The 17311-nt window shown below is 41.6% G+C and overlaps 1 protein-coding gene across 5 annotated transcripts in view; it reads left to right on the top strand.

The window, feature by feature from the left end:
- The window catches only part of Nsd3 (nuclear receptor binding SET domain protein 3), a 103659-nt gene that overhangs the window by 26467 nt on the left and 59881 nt on the right, over positions 1–17311 (top strand). For all 5 annotated transcript variants that reach the window (XM_057752984.1, XM_057752986.1, XM_057752985.1 and 2 more), the window contains exons 2-4: positions 4611–5329; positions 14355–14426; positions 15579–15741. In XM_057752984.1, the coding sequence (XP_057608967.1) occupies positions 4655–5329; positions 14355–14426; positions 15579–15741 (910 nt within the window). In that variant the 5' untranslated portion in view covers positions 4611–4654. The remainder of the gene's footprint in view (positions 1–4610; positions 5330–14354; positions 14427–15578; positions 15742–17311) is intronic.

Raw genomic sequence — 17311 nt, 5'->3', positions numbered from 1 at the left:
ACTCTGGAACCAGAAGCAAGTGGATCTCTGAGTTCAAGACTCGTTACAGGCCAACCAGGGCAACATAATGGAACCGTGGACACATTTAGAGTAAAAACCGAGTTTCAGATATGAGGAGTGCCTCCCACAGACATTTGGATTACAGTATGGTGTTTGGGGGAAGTGAGAAGGTCCCATAGTAGAAACACTGAAGGCTCTTGCAGAGAAGGTACTGTTGGGATCTCAGCCTTACCATTTCATCCCGCTTCTGTTGACTGCACCAACTGAGAGCAAATCATTTGGTTTCTTTTTAAATCTTCTCGTGTGAAATGGAAATATTATTTGCTTCATAGAGTTAAGAAGTATAATGTGAGTGAGTCCACAATCTGAAGCTGTTTGGCTCATGGATGCTCAGGAAGTTGGTTCATGCACAAGCTGGGTTGATGGAAACAGGTTATAGAAGCCCTTGACAGGCACGGAGCAGATTTGCCATTATGAAGGTGTAGTCTTTTGGAGCTTAGAACTAGACTTCTAGAAGTCTAATTTCAAAAACTATCTTCTAACTGCTATGAAGAAAAGTTAGAGGTGACTGTTACCTTTAGTCACAGCATTTAGGAGGCTGAGGCAGAAAGATTGCCATGAGTTCACTCCAGGTCATCCTGGACTACATTAAAAATGAAATGAGAAATATCTATAAAATCAGTGATCATGGTCTAGCATAAGGTGCTGAGGGCTGGTTTGTGTTTTGAAATTAGAAGTCAAAAAATAAGTCAGATTTTAAAAGAAAAAACTTGCAGGCGTGGTGATGCACACCTTTAATTTTAGCACTCAGGAGGCAGAGGCAGGTTCAAGGCCAGCCTGAGTTCAAGGCCAGCCTGGTCTCCACAGCAAGTTCCAAGCTATCCAGGGCAACATAGGGAGATCCTGTCTCAGAAAACAAAACTTAAATAAGAAGCTATAGGATTTGTTCAAACTAGTTAATTTAACAGGGAAGGAAAAATAAGTCACTTGTAATTTGTAACATGGAACACTATAAAAGAGCAGAAGCCATGACAGAGTGATCAGGAAGCAAAGGTGAGTGGGGATAGGCCTGCTTCCAGTCCTGAATGTGACTCCTGAGGTCAAAGTATGGTTGACCTTATATTATCAGTTTCTGGCAAAGATACTGTGAAAAAGAACACAAGATTAGAAAGCAGGAAATTTGGTCCTCAAGCCAAGTCACTAATTAGCTTTGTGGCCCTGGGAAAATCTACATCTCCGGTATTAAGTATAGTTATCTTGCAAGTGAAGCTAATGCACATCTGCCTTGGCAGCCTTCCAGGGTTGTTTTGCAGATGAAATAAGAATGCACATTGGAGGCTGGAGAGATGGCTCAGTGGTTAAGAGCACGTACTGCTCTTGTGGAGGATCCAAGCTTGGTTCCCAGCACCCATCTGGACAGCTCACAGCCCCCTGTAATTTCAGCTCCAGGGTATCTGGAAGCTTCTGTGGGCACTTGAATCTTACATATGCACACGAGGTACACACATGCATACATACATATACACACGCATGCACGTACAGACTTTAAAAGCATGCTTATAGTACTAGAAATGTAGCTCAGTAGAGCAAGTGCTAGGGTACACAAGGCTTTGGGTGTGACTCCCTAGCACTCTCAGTACTTATTAAAAATCCTCATTGCAACTTCTCAGTTCAAACTAAAGTGAAATTTTATATATAAGTAGGGCTAGAGAAGGGAAAATAAGAAAAATGTCAAAATTCTTTTTTTTAAAGAGTTTATTATGTATACAACATTCTGCCTCCATGTATGCCCACATGCCAGAAGAGGGCGCCAGATCTCATTACAGATGGTTGTGAGCCACCATGTGGTTGCTGGGAATTGAACTCAGGACCTCTGGAAGAGCAGCCAGTGTTCTTAACCACTGAGCCATCTCTCCAGCCCCAAAATGTCAAAATTCTGTTTGGTATTAATGAAAAGTATAGAAACTTGAGTCTGATACATGTATCTGAAAACTGTAGACTGATTTGGGACTCATTTGGAAGCTTACGTCATCCAAGACAGTGATCACAACTAAAGATACAGTTGATGTGAATATTTAACATGCCTTTAAGTAAAGTCTCAATGGAAAGTCTCTGTTTCCATCTGTGCATTGCTCTGTGTATGGTGACAGAGTCAGAAGTCACCCTTCTAGGTCGCTTCTCTGTTACTGTAATGAAAGCCAATGCTAAAAGCAACTTGGTTCTAGAGGGGAGGGTCTGTTTCATCTGATACTTCCAGATCACCATCCCTCTGTGAGGGAAGTTAGGCAAGAACCCTGTGGAATGCTGCTTACTGATTTGCTCCTCATTTCTGCTCCACAGCTGCCTAGCGATGGTACTGCTCAGAGTGGGCTGGGTCTTCCTTTATCAGTTAGTCATCAAGGAAATACCCATAGGCATGCCCATAGGCTAGTCCAATGGAGGCAGGTCCCCAATGAGACACTCAGATGACTCTGGGCTGTGTCCAAGTTGACAGCTGCAGCCAGCTAGGAGAATCTTCTTATGTCTGTTGCTGTGAGCTATGTGTTTTTGTCAAGGATCAAATTGCAAAAATGTCTCTATCCTTGCTCTGTATCCTAAGACATCATTCCTCACACTTCTAAGCACTGTCTGTGACTGGAGTGTGCTAGCTGGGGTACAGATCTGAAGCTGGCTGAGTTGATATTTACTGTCAGTTGACAGAGTGCGTCCGTCCTTCCGTCCTTCCGTCCTTCCTTCCTTCTTTCTTTTTTTCTTTTTTTCTTTTTCTTTGTAGATGATCTCCATAAATAGCCCTGGCTGTCCTGGAACTCACTGTGTAGACCAGGCTGGCTTTGAATTTACAGAGATCTGCCTGCCTCTGCTTCGCCAAGTGCTGGGATTAAAGGTGTTTGACACCACATCTGGCCATCATTTGCCTTTTTATTAATTTGTTTGTAATTTTAAAATGTCTCCAGTTATTCATTTGCTTATAGAGGAACAAACAGCAACTGTATGAGTGATGGGCATGGCTCAAAAGGCACATTGTTAGGTTTTGTTTCCCTCTCCGATTTGCTCTTCTGAGTTTGGTAAGTGCTAGACACTATTGGAACTAAGGTGATAGACACTGTTGATTAGTTACAGAATTGAACTGGTCCATATGCCTCAGAAGCCTGCACAATATACTAGACAGCTAAAATCAGCTCATCAGAGTTAACATAGTAATAGAAACCCATTTGCTCTGTAGATGAAAATGTATAAGTAATATATAGACTATTCATTAATCATTTCTCTTGGCTGTGGTCTTGTTAAACTTCTGATAAGACAAGGTGGTCTTGTTGCAGATGCTTGTCTACATTATAGCATCATTGCCCAGTGGGGCATGTTCAAATACATTGTAGATACTTTACATAATTATATAATAAATATAGTGATGAACTGCGGTGATCTAATAAAGGACTTGCCTCAAGAATCAGCTGGGATGTGTTGTTAAAATACTTATGCTCTGGTCCCCATCCCACACACACACACAGACTTTATTAAACTGGACTCTTCAAGAATAAAACACTGACATGTGCATTCCATAATGAGTCTCCTGTATACACTTAAAGCAACTAGATAATGGCCAAGTGTGTAGAGAATCAGACATGTTTACACACTACTAATATGATTATAAATTGACAATAGTCAGTCAGTAGAACAATTTTTCAGTTAGACATAAAGTTTTTAAATCTGCCTATATGAATAAATTTATGATAGATTTATAATCTGAAGTTTTTTGTTTTGTTTTTTCCTGTGTAAGACTGAGTCTCTTTATATATAGCTCAGTTTGGCTTTCAACTCAAAATTCTTCTATCTCCACCTTAAGCTTGGGATGACAGGTGTATCATAGTGTACCTGCTGGAGGAGACATTCAAGAGCTGTATATGGTAATACATGCCTATAATCCCAGTACTTAGGGGCAGAAATAGGAGGACCATGAATTTGAGGACATCTTAGGCCACATAGTGAGACTCTGCCTCCAAAAGTTTTCTGTAGACATGTTTATATACTAAAAACTTGTAAGCAGCTGATTGATTTATAGTGCATATACAGTTGAACCTATGAAAGTAATACTACAGTTTATTAAACAACCATTTAAAGAATGAAGTATAATACTGGGTGGTGGTGATGGTAGCGGTGCATGCCTTTAATACCAGCACTAGGGGGCAGAGGCAGGTGGATCTCTGAGATCAAAGCCAGCCTGGACTATAGAACGAGTTCCAGGACAGCCAGGACTGTTGCTCAGAGAAACCCTATGTCAAAAAACAAAACAAACACACAAAAAGTATGAAGTATGTATATATGAAAATTACTTATTCATGCTGAAGTTGTTATGAAAGTATGCAGGATTTTGTTGGACGTATGGTGTGTTCCTATAATCCTAGTACTGGGAGGATGAGTGAGGAGGCTCCCCAGGTTAAGGACAGCCTGGGCTCCATGGTAGATCGTATTTGTCGTATGTCAGATTATGTAGGTTTAATGTCTGCATATCTGAATGTGAAAAATTATTTTATTGTGTAATTCTTATCAGTTGGTTGACTTCTTGCCTATTAGAATTTTAATACTTTTTAATCCTCCTCTTTTTATTTTAGGCTCGATGAGAGAAAGGGAAAGTTAAGGATGCTGGAGCAGAACAATGGATTTCTCTTTCTCTTTCATGCAAGGGATCATGGGAAACACAATTCAGCAACCACCTCAACTCATTGACTCCGCCAACATCCGCCAGGAGGATGCCTTTGATAACAGCAGTGACATTGTTGAAGATGGTGGCCACACACCCTTCGAAGCTACTTTGCAGCAAGGTTTTCAGTATCCACCTACAGCAGAAGACCTTCCTCCACTCACAAATGGCTACCCACCGTCGATCAGCTTGTATGAAACACAGACCAAATACCCGCCATATAATCAGTATCCCAATGGGTCAGCCAACGGTTTTGGTGCAGTTAGAAACTTTAGCCCCACTGACTATTACCATTCAGAAATTCCAAACACACGACCACACGAAATTCTGGAAAAACCTTCTCCTCCACAGCCACCACCCCCTCCTTCGGTACCACAAACTGTAATTCCAAAGAAGACAGGCTCACCTGAGATTAAACTAAAAATAACCAAAACTATCCAGAATGGCAGGGAATTGTTTGAGTCCTCCCTTTGTGGAGACCTTTTAAATGAAGTACAGGCAAGTGAGCACACAAAGTCAAAGCATGAAAGCAGAAAGGAAAAGAGGAAAAAAAGCAACAAACATGAGGCATCCAGATCCGAAGAGCGCAAGTCACACAAAATCCCCAAATTAGAACCAGAGGGACAGAATGTAAGTTGAGACATTTTGTGAGAAGTTTTGTAATCTTTCATGTTTACTGGAAACTGGAAATCTTTTTATGTTTGTTTTTCTCTTCAAGTATATTTCTGGTGAGTTCTTTCCTGTAATCATTAGCAAGGTGCTTGGAAATATTATAATTAATGAATAAGTATTTGCTGATGTATATAATGTACATTATTAGCGAAGAGATATTTTAAACATGTTTGACATGAAGAATCTTGTTTCTTTTTCTTTTCTTCTTTTTTTTTTTCTTTTTGTTTTGTTTTGGACAGAGTTGCTCTGTGTAGCCCTGGCTATCCTGGAACCCTCTCTGTAGACAAGGCAAGCCTTAGACACAGACCTGCCTGCTCCACCTCCGACTGGTTTATTTTCTTATCTTGAGAGGCTCAAATATCTTTACTTTCTTATATCAAACTCTTGGTTTTGGAAGGTGGAGAAAAAGGGTGAAGAGAAAGTGGGATTTTGTTTATTTGAGGCCAGATTTGCAGGTAGTTTAGATGTCCACGTGTTCGCTGCTAAGCGGAAGTCGGAGAGCTCTTCACAGCTCCCCTGGGGTTGTGGCTGGGAAGTGGAGACAGATGCACAACAGGTAGATCTCTGCGAATTTGAGGCTAGCCTGGTCTACATAGCCAGTTCTAGGCCAGCCAGGATGATATAGTGAGACTCTGTTTCAAAAATAAAAAAATAAAGTTAGATTATTCAAACATGCTGATTAGGACTTTAGGTGAAGGTTTTTTTATTTTATATTTTTATTGATTTTATTGAGCTATATATTTAGGTGGAGTTTTTATAAAAGCCCATGTGTACTGGTGGATTTTTGTTGTTTATTTGTTAATTAATTAATTAGGTTTTTACTCTGAAGGCATGAGCCACTATGCCCAGTTCTCTAGATTATTTTACTGTCAGATTTGATTGTGAAGTTTCATGGTAATAAGATAATAATAGTAAGTATGTAATAGATCAGGTCTAACTTGAATGAAGAGTTTGTGATATAAACTACAGATGTTTCCAAGATAAGCATTTAGGAAGAAACTAATAAATGCTTATGTTGTGACAGTTATTTGCGTTCATAGTTCATATAGCTGAATAAGTTAATTTATTCTTTGGTTTTTTTTTTTTTTTTTTTTTTTTTTTTTTTGGTTTTTTCGAGGCAGGGTTTCTCTGTGGTTTTGGAGTCTGTCCTGGAACTAGCTCTTGTAGACCAGGCTGGTCTCGAACTCACAGAGATCCGCCTGCCTCTGCCTCCCGAGTGCTGGGATTAAAGGCGTGCGCCACCACCGCCCGGCCCTTTTTTTTTTTTTTTTTTTTTTTTTTTTTTTTTTTAAATATTTATTTATTTATTTATTTATTATACAGTATTCTGTCTGCTTGTATGCCTGCAGGCCAGAAGAGGGCACCAGACCTCATTACAGATGGTTGTGAGCCACCATGTGGTTGCTGGGAATTGAACTCAGGACCTTTGGAAGAGCAGGCAGTGCTCTTAACCGCTGAGCCATCTCTCCAGCCCCTATTCTTTGGTTTAAAGAAAGATTACTTCTTGTTAATTGAACATTTCTTGGGTAGCTGGATCCTGTTATTTCATATGACTCAAATGTGATTGATTTCCCCCCACCCCCCCGGGGTAAAGATCACAGTAGGTATTTCACTTATTTTCCTATTTTTCTGTCATTTCCTTACTCATTTAACACATTAACGTTGACTGAATATCATGTGTCTGGCACTGTTCAAAGAATTGAAAGTGTAACTGAACACAAAGCAATGATATCTGCCCACAGGTGCTTACATCTCAGTTCATTCATATGCATATGTATACATATATGTATGTACACACCATATGCACAGAAGCTTAAAGGATGTCACATGACATGCTATGAAAGAAATAGAATTGAGTAATTTAGAGGAGTCAGAGATACTCAGCTATTCTGGTGTCAGTTTCACATCTGTAAGAACGAAGGCTTTAGAATGAAGTGCTTTCTTTTTGAAAAAATAATGTAAGTGTATGGGTGTATGCATGCATGTATGTCTGTGTACCACATGAATGCAGTGCCTGTGGAGACAGGCAGGACATTGGATTCCTGGAACTGAAGTTACAGTAATGAGCAATCATGTGGGTGGTGGGAATCGAACCCAGGTTCCCTGGAAGAGCAACCAATGCTCTTAACTGCTGAGCCATCTCTCCAGCCATCCCCAGCCCTTTCTTTCTCTTTCATTGGTTTTCAAATTTAGCATACTATGAAATCCTCTCTAAAATGCTCTGTTTTTAAAGCATGTATTACTTTTGTGTATGTGTGCATGCACATGTGCCCATGCATGCCATACTCCATGTATGGAGGGAGGTCAGAGAATAACTTGGGAGAGAAGGTTGTTCTTTCACATGTTGGTCCTGAGAACTGAACTCAGGTTGTCGGGCTTGGCAGCAAGTGCCTTTGTCTTCAGAGCTGTGTCACTCCTTCCCTCATTTGTTCGTTTGTGTGTGCACACAGGTACCCATGGAGGCCAGAAGAGGGCCTCTCCTGGAGTTAAGCTTGAGCCAAAGGGGTGGTGGTGGCGCACGCCTTTAATCCCAGCATTCAAGAGGCAGAAGCAGGCAGATCTCTGTGAGTTCGAGGCCAGCCTGGTCTACAAAGCGAGTTGCAGGACAGCCAGGACTATTTGAAACCATGTATCAAAAAAGAAAAAAGAAAGAAAAAAAAGACTTATAAGCTGGTGTGATATACTTACTGTGGTTGTTGATAGTTGAACTTGTGTCCTCTGGGGGAACAGCAAATGTTTTTAACCACTGAGCCATCTCATGAGCCCCTCCATGAGTTCTTGATGTTATTTAACGAATGCCCCACATAACTACCTTCCTTATGTCTGATTGGCTTTCTGTTAAGCGAGTGAATAAACGGGGCTGTGCACTCCAGGTGCTCACTGCAGCCTTTCTCTCTACTCCAGCTTTGCGCAGGGTGGGCACCTGGGTGACTAAGCAACGTTCCCAGCCCATTGTAGCATCTCTTGCCTCGACCTATAGTGAAGAGAGTCAACAAAAATTAAGATCTGAATTTGGCTTTTTTTTTTTTTTTTTTTGCATTTTTGGAGACAGGGTTTTGCTGTGTAACAGTTCTGGCTGCCCTGCAACTCACTTTGTAGACTAGGCTGGCCTTGAACTCAGAGATCCACCTGTCTCTGCCTCCCAAATGCTGGAAGTAAAGGTATGTGCTGCCACTATCTGGCTGGATTTGGCCTTTAGTTTCCTAGTTTCTGAGAACTGCTGTGCTGGCCTGTCTTACTTTTGCTATAAAGAATCTGGCAAGGATGGTAATATTCAACTGCATTTATTAGGCTACACTTTTTGATAAAGTTTATTAGAAACATATCCAAATGGTGCATGCTTGTAATCCCAGCACTTGGGAAGTAGAAGCAGGAGGATCACAAGTTCAGAGTTATCCTTGGCTATAATGGGTATTAGGTTAGCCTGGGCTATATGCAGTCCTGTCTCAAAAAACTAACAGAACAACAAAAACCCAACAAAAACAAAAAGTACATGAAAACCCCTAATAGAAAAAGAGCTGGGAGCCAATAGAAGCAGGATTAAACAGTCTATTTAGTTGTGGGTTTTTTTTTTTTTCTTTCTGGTTTTTCAAGACAGGGTTTCACGATAGTTTTTGAGCCTGTCAGAGTGGCCTCGAACTCACAGAGATCCGCCTGCCTATGCGGGATTAAAGGTGTGCGCCACCCTTTTAGTTCTTGAACTTGCATTCTGCTTTTTTAGCATTTAGGAGCCATATATGGTAAAGCATGTCTAAAATCACAGCACTTACCTTCAGGCAGGAACGTTTGCAGAGAAAGTTCAAGACAGCCTGGGGAATTGTGGTGATGGAAGAAGAGTGGGGTGCAGGCCATTAATAAATGCCCTTTTGCTCTTGAGAAACGTTCTTGTACACACTTGGAAAACAACAGCATAAACTGTGTTATTCAGACAGTGAAAGAAAAAGGCTCACTCTATCCCCTGTAAATTTTTTCTTTGTTTATATATATGTGTGGTCTGTGTGTGTGGTATATGTACACATGTATGTGCAAATGCATATGTCTGTGTGGTGCATGTAGGGGCAATAGGAGGCTCAAGGAGAATGTTGGCTGTCCCATCTCATCACGTCTACCTGTTCTCTTGGGTAGGGTCTCATGGTCCTGGAGCTGTTTAGACAGCAAGGCCCAGCAATTCTCCTGACTCCATTGCTCACAGTGTTGAGGTTACAGGTGTGTCATGCTTGACTGTTTTTTATGTAAATTCTGGGATCTGAACTAAAGTTCTTGCATTTGCACAGGAAGTTAATCGTGTCTACTAAGCCCCCCATCCAGCCCCCTTTTTTCTCATCATTAATGTGAATATTCGTTTTTTGTTCTTTTGGAGAATATGATTTTGCTTATATCTTTGAAATTTATTTAGCTAATGTTATTAGAGCTTAAATTCTACCAGAATTTGCTTTTGTTTTTTGTTTTTTTTTTGGGGGGGGGGGTTCTTGAGACAAGGTTTCTCTGTAGCTTTGGAGCCTGTCCTGGAACTCACTCTGTAGACCAGGATGGCATGGAACTCACAGAGATCCGTCTGTCTCTGCCTCCCGAGTGCTGAGATGAAAGGTGTGTGCCACTACCACTTGGGAAATTTGCATATTTTATTTATTTACTTATATGTTTTGTGTGCTTGTGTCTCAATTGCATGTTTTAGCTATTTGGAATAATAGTGATATGAGCATAGCTGCAGGCACAGCTCTCTAAAGATTCTGCTTTCTGTAAGTGGAATTACTAGATCAGGGAGGAATTCTGTAAGTGGAATTAGTAGATCAGGGAGGAATTCTGTGGGTTTTTTTTTTTTTTTCCTGTTTGCTTTTTCAAGACAAGGTTTTTCTGGCTGTCCTTGAACTCACTCTGTAGACCAGACTGACCTTGAACTCAGATCTGCCTGCTCTGCCTCCTGAGTGCTGGGAATAAGGGTGCATGCCACCTGTCCTCTTTTTCCTTTTTGTGCTTCTGGCAGCACCACAGAAGCATCTAACCAAGACCAGGACCTGGATTACTGTAGTGTTCTCCTTAAACATCTGCTTCCCTCTTGCTTCCTTCCAGAATGCTCTCTGCATGGCAGCCAACAGCATCTTCTAAACAAAAAACGACTTACTGCGTGTCTCCCTAAGCCTCTTCAGTGGCTCTTCATTGCCCTTGAGTTAAAACATAAATACTTTGTTGTGGTTCACAAGGCTCTTGCACTCTCATCTCTTAGCTTCTCTCTTCTTTGGGTCAGTGGGTCAGTAGGTATGACTTTTTTTTTAAAAAAAGAAAAAAAAGAAATTACCTAACTAATTAATTGTGTTAGTATATATAGGTGTTTGCCTCATGCATGTCTGCACTATGTCTGTGCCTGGTGCTTGCAGAGATCAGAGAAGGGTGTTCGATCCCCTGGAATTGAAATTACAGACATTTATAAACTGCCATATGGGTGTTACACATCAAACTCCAGAAGCGTATCCAGTGCTCTTGACCACTGAGCCATCTCTCCAGCCCCTTACAGAGCCAGGGTAGCGCCACACACCTTTAATCCCAGTGCTCAGGGGGCAGAGGCAGTGGATCTTTATGAGTTTGAGGCCAGCCTGGTCTATTAACACAGAGAAACCCTGTCTAGTAACCACCGCTTCCCCACCAAAAAAATCTGCCTTTTAACTTTGAGCACATCATACGTGCTGTCTTGGATACTGTTCTGCTGTGAAGAGATACCAGGACCAAGGCAGCTCATAAAAGAAAGCATTTAATTGGGGGCTTGCTTACAGTTTCAGAGGGTGAGTCCGTGATTATCGTGGTGGAGAGCAGACAGGATGACGCTGGGGAAATAGCTGAGAATTTTGTATCCTGATCAGCAGGCAGCAGGCAGAGAGAGACGCTAGACCTAGTATGGGCTTTTGAAACCTCACAGCCCACCCCTAGCGACACACTTACTCCAACAAGGCCACACCCACTCCGACAAGGCCACTCCTCTTTCTCAAAAGGTTCACCAACTGGAAACTGCTCATTCAAACAGGAGCCTATGGGAGCTGCTTCTTTTCAAACCGCTGCACCTGCTTGCTTCTCCCTGTTGTTTTCTTTCTCTTCCTTTTACTAAGCCAGCTCCTCTTCCTTTGATTCTCAGATTATAACTTTCTCAGAGAGGCCTTGAAGTCAGAGCCATGTCTGTTTATAAGCGTATGTTCTCGTTTAAGCTATATGAATTCTATCCTCTGAAAAGAAATTAGAAAAAGAAAATCTTTTGCACATCTTTAATTATAGCACTTGGGTGGCAGAGGCAGTTGGTTCTCTGAATTTAAGGCCATCTTGGTTTACATAGTACGTTCCAGGACAGCCAGGGCTACACAGAGAGACTAAAACAGATGGACAAATAAGAATAAACCATTTACTTTACAGAATCTATTTGTCTGTCTGTTTGTCTATCTATCTGTCTGTCTGTCTATCTTTAGGGCATAGTCTCATTCTCCCAGGGTGGCCTACCTCTGTCTCCTGAGAAATTTACTTTTTCCAGAAAAAGCAAACAATACAAAAGTATAGATTTTCTTTTAGCACTTCCCCAATCTCGTTGTCAAAACAGATACTTACTGTTACATGTTTGTCTTATGTTGTGTCAGATCTTTTCAAGGTGCATACTGATTTTTCATTTTTAGGAAAAAAGTTTGGAGATGTTGACAGATGTGTGGATTGCTGCGTGAATTAATACTATAATTATAGTTCCTCTGGTTAAATTTCTTCTTTTTTTTGTGTTTCTGTAGGATTCGTTCCTGAAGTGTAATTTCTGAATTGAAGAGTAAACATATTTTAGACATTGGTAGCTAGTTCCAAATTGCCTTGTAGAAATTGTTTTCTTTGAGCCTGTAGGGAATGAGCCCAGTGCCTCATACATGCTCTGGCAAGAACTCTGCTCTAGGACTATATCCGCTAACCTGCCTGTAGCATGTTTTATGTGTATATATGTAGGGGGTCAGAGTACAGCTTTTGGTAGTCAGTTCTATTCTATCTCCCCACCCCTTGTTTTTTTAAAGACAAAATTTCTGTTATTCTGCTGGCCTCAGCTCAAGCTGTCCTCCTGCCTCAGCTCCCAGTATTAGTGTTAGAAGTGCACAACAATGGACCCAGCTTAGACATTTACTTTAGAAGTTCCCTGTTTGTTTGTTTGTGGTGTTGGGTGTGTGTGTGTGTGTGTGTGTACCATGGTGCACAAGCAGAGGGCAGTGAACAGTCAGAAGGAGTCAAGGCTCTCCTCTACCATATGGGTCCTAAGTATTGAGCTCAGGTTGTCAGGTGTGGTGGCAAGTACCTTTACAGTCTTGCTAACCAAAAGTTCACTATTCCAAAAAAAATATATTTATTTTTTATGTTCATCAGTGTTTTGCCTGCATGTATGTCTGTGTACCATGTGCATTCTTGGTGGTTCTATAAGTCAGAAAAAAGGCATTGGATCCCCAGGAACTGAAGTTGTGGCTGCTGTGAGCCTCCATATGGGTGCTAGAAACCCAGCCCAGGTCCTCTGCAAGAGCAGCCAGTGCTTTTAACCAAAGAGCCATGTTTCTAGTCTTCCAAAGTTCACTTTAAAAAGAATGTACTTATAGGGCTCCTGATTTAAAAAGTAATATAATAGTTTATACATTGAACTTTTAGGTATTTTAAATTAATATTTTAATTAATGTACAAAGTAATAGGTTGCATTATGACAGTTTCATGTTGTTCCTCACTCATACTTGCCCAATACCACTCTTCCGTGATACCCCACCCCGTCTTGCTAGTCGAGTCTCCTTTCTCCCCACAGATGCCTGTCTTCTGCTTTCATGTTACATGCATATGTGTGCATATACAAGTGTGTGTGTATATATAATGTTGTATATATAGATAGGTAGATGATGTATATGTTACCTTTATGCCATAATTTAACCAATTTTTTCTTTCTTTTTTTTAAATATTTATTTATTTATTATGTATACAATATTCTGTGTGTATGCCTGCAGGCCAGAAGAGGGCACCAGACCCCATTACAGATGGTTGTGAGCCACCATGTGGTTGCTGGGAATTGAACTCAGGACCTTTGGAAGAGGAGGCAATGCTCTTAACCTCTGAGCCATCTCTCCAGCCCCCCAATTTTTTCTTTATATAAGTACATTTTAAAAAAGACTTATTCGTGTATTGGATTATGCTTATGCACATAAGTGCCTTCAGAGGTCAGAGGCCATGACTCCCCTAGAGCTGGAGTTACGGGCAGCTGTGAGCCTCCAGACGTGGTGCTGGGAACTGCAGGTGCTCCTAACTGCTGAAGTGTCTCCAGCCCCATCTAGGCTGTCTCGTGTTGTTTTTATAAGCAGGATGTTTTGCAGATCTTCACGCTTAGCAGTGTTTTTCCTCAGTGCTTTTTCAGAAACAATTCTAGAAAATATTCTGGACAAGAGTCTGAAAATGTAAGGCTCTCCCTCCATTTTACCAAAGTACTTTACAGAAAAATTTCAGGTTAGACTTTGTGAGTAGTTTCAGTGCTCCCTTTTCCTTCAATCTGTTACATTTAAAAAATAAAACCAGACTGGTGAGATCTAATTGGGTAAAGGTCCCTTTCCAGTAAGCCTGGTGGTCTGTGTCCAGTCCCTGGAACCTACATAAAGGTGGAAGGAGAGAGTGAATCCCAGGTTGTCTTCTTACCTCTGTACACACATCAGATGGAGTCACTGGGTTGGGAGTAGGTGGGAGAAGAAATCAAATTTTAAAAAAGGAAAAAGCCTGTTTGCTTAGAGCAGTGCTGTTTAGATGATCAAGTAAGAGATAAGAGTTCTAACTGTGGTTTAGAATGGAAAGTGAGCGTTAGCGCTCCACGTCATGCACTGCATAAATAATCTCACTCCTCACCGTCCGTGGTACACTTCCTATGCTCATTACCGTTCAGTTTTCTTCGATGCTTCTCATCCATCACAGGCCCTTGTTTACTGCCTCTTTATTCTGTCCCCTACATTTTTCTGCCTAGAGACCAAATGAGAGAGTGGATACTGCGCCAGAAAAGCCAAGAGAAGAGCCGGTGCTCAAAGAGGCCGTCCCGGTGAGTGACTTGTTGAATACAGTGATCAGGTACGATGTCAGGGCTGGAGAGATGGCTTAGCAATTATGAGCTCTGGTTGCTCTTTCACAGGACCCAGGTTCAATTCCCAGCACCCACATGGTGGCATCAGTTCCAGAGGATCCAACACTCTCCTCTGACCTCCAGAGGCATTAAGCACACATGTTACTCATATGCAGACAAAATCTTCATGCACAGCAAACGAGGTGACAGCATAGTGACGTTTCTTCTCAGTGTGCCATTACAGCTCCATGTCCATCTTTGTGTCAGAGATTGCACTGGGAAAACCTTGAGCTTTTAAGGAATAGGTAGTTTCTAAATTTCTACGAATTATTTTCCTTATAAAAACCATGATTGCTGGGCGGTGGTGGCGCACGCCTTTAATCCCAGCACTCGGGAGGCAGAGGCAGGCGGATCTCTGTGAGTTCGAGACCAGCCTGGTCTACAAGAGCTAGTTCCAGGACAGGCTCCAAAACCACAGAGAAACCCTGTCTCGAAAAAAACCCAAAAAAAAAAGATTATTTTGTTTTTATTGGACTCTCAGGATGCTTCATCATTAATCTGACAACAGAAACCAGTACTCCTGTTCTCAGTATTTGGAATGGACTTACTATTTTTTATTCATTCTTTTTTTTTTTTTTTTTTTTTTTTTTACTGGTTGTAGATAACTGACATCAGAGAAGAATATAATTGAAGATAGTTTTTACACTGTAGGCACTTTGTGTTCATGTGTGTGAGCATGGTTGTCTGTGTACCACAGTTTGCAGCTTGGAGGTCAGAAGACAGTTGTGTGTATCCTTCCACCTTGTTGCAGATAGGGCTTCTTTGTTGTTTGTCCCTGTGTTTGCCAGGCTGTCTGGCCCATGAGCCCTTTCATCCCCTTAGGAATCCTGGGATGAGGATGCATGCTAGCACACCTGCTTTGTGTGGGTTCTGCTCCTCATGCTAAAGTGACAAGCACTTTACCCACCGAGCCATCTCCCCAGCTCCTGTAAGCACTTGGAATGTACTTTATACATAGTTCTTTCCCTCCCTCCCTCCCTCCCTCCCTCCCTCCCTCCCTCCCTCCCTCCCTCCCTCCCTCCCTCCCTTCCTCTTTCTCTTCTGATGAAGTTTTGTGACCTTTTCCTGTAGGTTCAGCCAATACTGTCTTCTGTTCCAACAACAGAAGTGTCCACTGGTGTTAAGTTCCAGGTTGGTGATCTTGTTTGGTCCAAGGTGGGAACCTATCCTTGGTGGCCTTGTATGGTTTCAAGTGACCCCCAGCTTGAGGTCCATACCAAAATTAATACAAGAGGTAAGAAAAGTAATAAATGGATAACAGTTCGCAATAAAGAAAAGTGACTTCAGTGTTGTATGTGAATGTAAGAATATGCGATTATCTGACATAAAATATGTATCTTTATCGGATTTTTGTGTATTATTGTTGTGTTTTTGATACAGGTCCTATACTGTAGCCAAGGCTGGCTTTGACCATCTAACAATCCTCCTGTCTGCTCCTTAGGGTTTTCTCATTTTTAATGACAAATGAAATAATTATGGTTGTTTTATACTGGTAGAGAACTTCTGTAACTGATGTCTTTATTTTCTTACTATGTATCCCTGACTAGTCAGGAACTGGCTATGTAGTTCAGGCTGATCCTGCAACTCAGAGAGAGAGAGAGAGAGAGAGAGAGAGAGAGAGAGAGAGATGCCTGCACCTTCTGAGTGCTAGGAAAGCCATATGTCATCATACCCAGCCCTTATAATAACTGTTAAAAATGTTTTTACATATGCATGTATGTATGTTTATGTTTGTATGTGTTGGTGCCACAGAGACCAGAGGAAGGCATCAGATCCCCAGGACTAGGGATTAAAGCGAGGGCTTTGCACACATTAGGTGAGCATTCTGCTACCGAGTTTTAATACCCTTATTGTTTTGTTGTTGTAGATTTCCTTCTGTTTTCAATAATGCATGTGTATTGGGACCTGTGCCCCATGTACCCACAGAGGCCAGGAGAGGGTGTTATAGGCAGTTGAGAGCTGCCTGGTGCAGGTGCAGGGAAGCAAACCTGGGTCCTCTGTAAGAGCATCATGTACCTTTAGCCATCTCTCCAGCCTCCTCAGCCACAGACTTTTTAATTTATTAAATTTTTTTTTTTTTTTTTTGGTCAACAGAGAGGTGAACCTACCTGAGGGGTTGTCTTAATTGCATTAGCTGATGTGAGAAGATCTATGTGTAGTGTCAGTTCCCTGAGCCTGGTTTCTATGATACATGAAAAAAGTGTAGAAAACCAGTCAGTGGTGTTTTTCAGTGGGTAAGGGCCTTTCCTGCCAAGCCTACGAACGTGAGTTAGATCTTTAGAACCCATATGGTGGAAGGACAGAACCAGCTTTCTGGAAGGAGAAAATTGAAAAGATGTCCTCTGACCTCTGTGCTACCCACTACCCGGTGATGAATAAATGAATGAATGAATGTTTTGTTTAGTTTCTTTAAAAAAAAGTCAAAGTAGAGCGTGGTGTGGTACATCCTTTTAATCCCCGCAGTTTTTAAACAGATGTAGGCAGATCTCTCTAGTGACTTCCAGTTTACAAAGCTACATAGCAAGACTCTGCCTCAAAAATAAGTAAATAAACCAAAAACAGAAATAGAGAACGTGAACCAAGCACTAACACGCATTAGCTCCCGCTTTCTGTCCTTGGTTGTGGCTGCAGTGTGAGCGGTTCCCCAAAGCTGCTGCTCTGACTTCCCAGCTCTGCTGGGCTGTAGCCAGCAATTGGGAGCCAAAATAGCCCTCATTAAATTGTCCAGGCTGGCCTTGGACTCACTGTGCAGTCCAGGCAGGCTTTTGGACTTGTGGTCTTTTTACCTCAGCCTTCTCAGTAGC

Source organism: Chionomys nivalis, chromosome 20 (genome assembly GCF_950005125.1).
Source record: "Chionomys nivalis chromosome 20, mChiNiv1.1, whole genome shotgun sequence".
Lineage (NCBI taxonomy): Eukaryota > Metazoa > Chordata > Mammalia > Rodentia > Cricetidae > Chionomys > Chionomys nivalis.
This window is presented reverse-complemented; position numbering and strand designations above follow the sequence as displayed.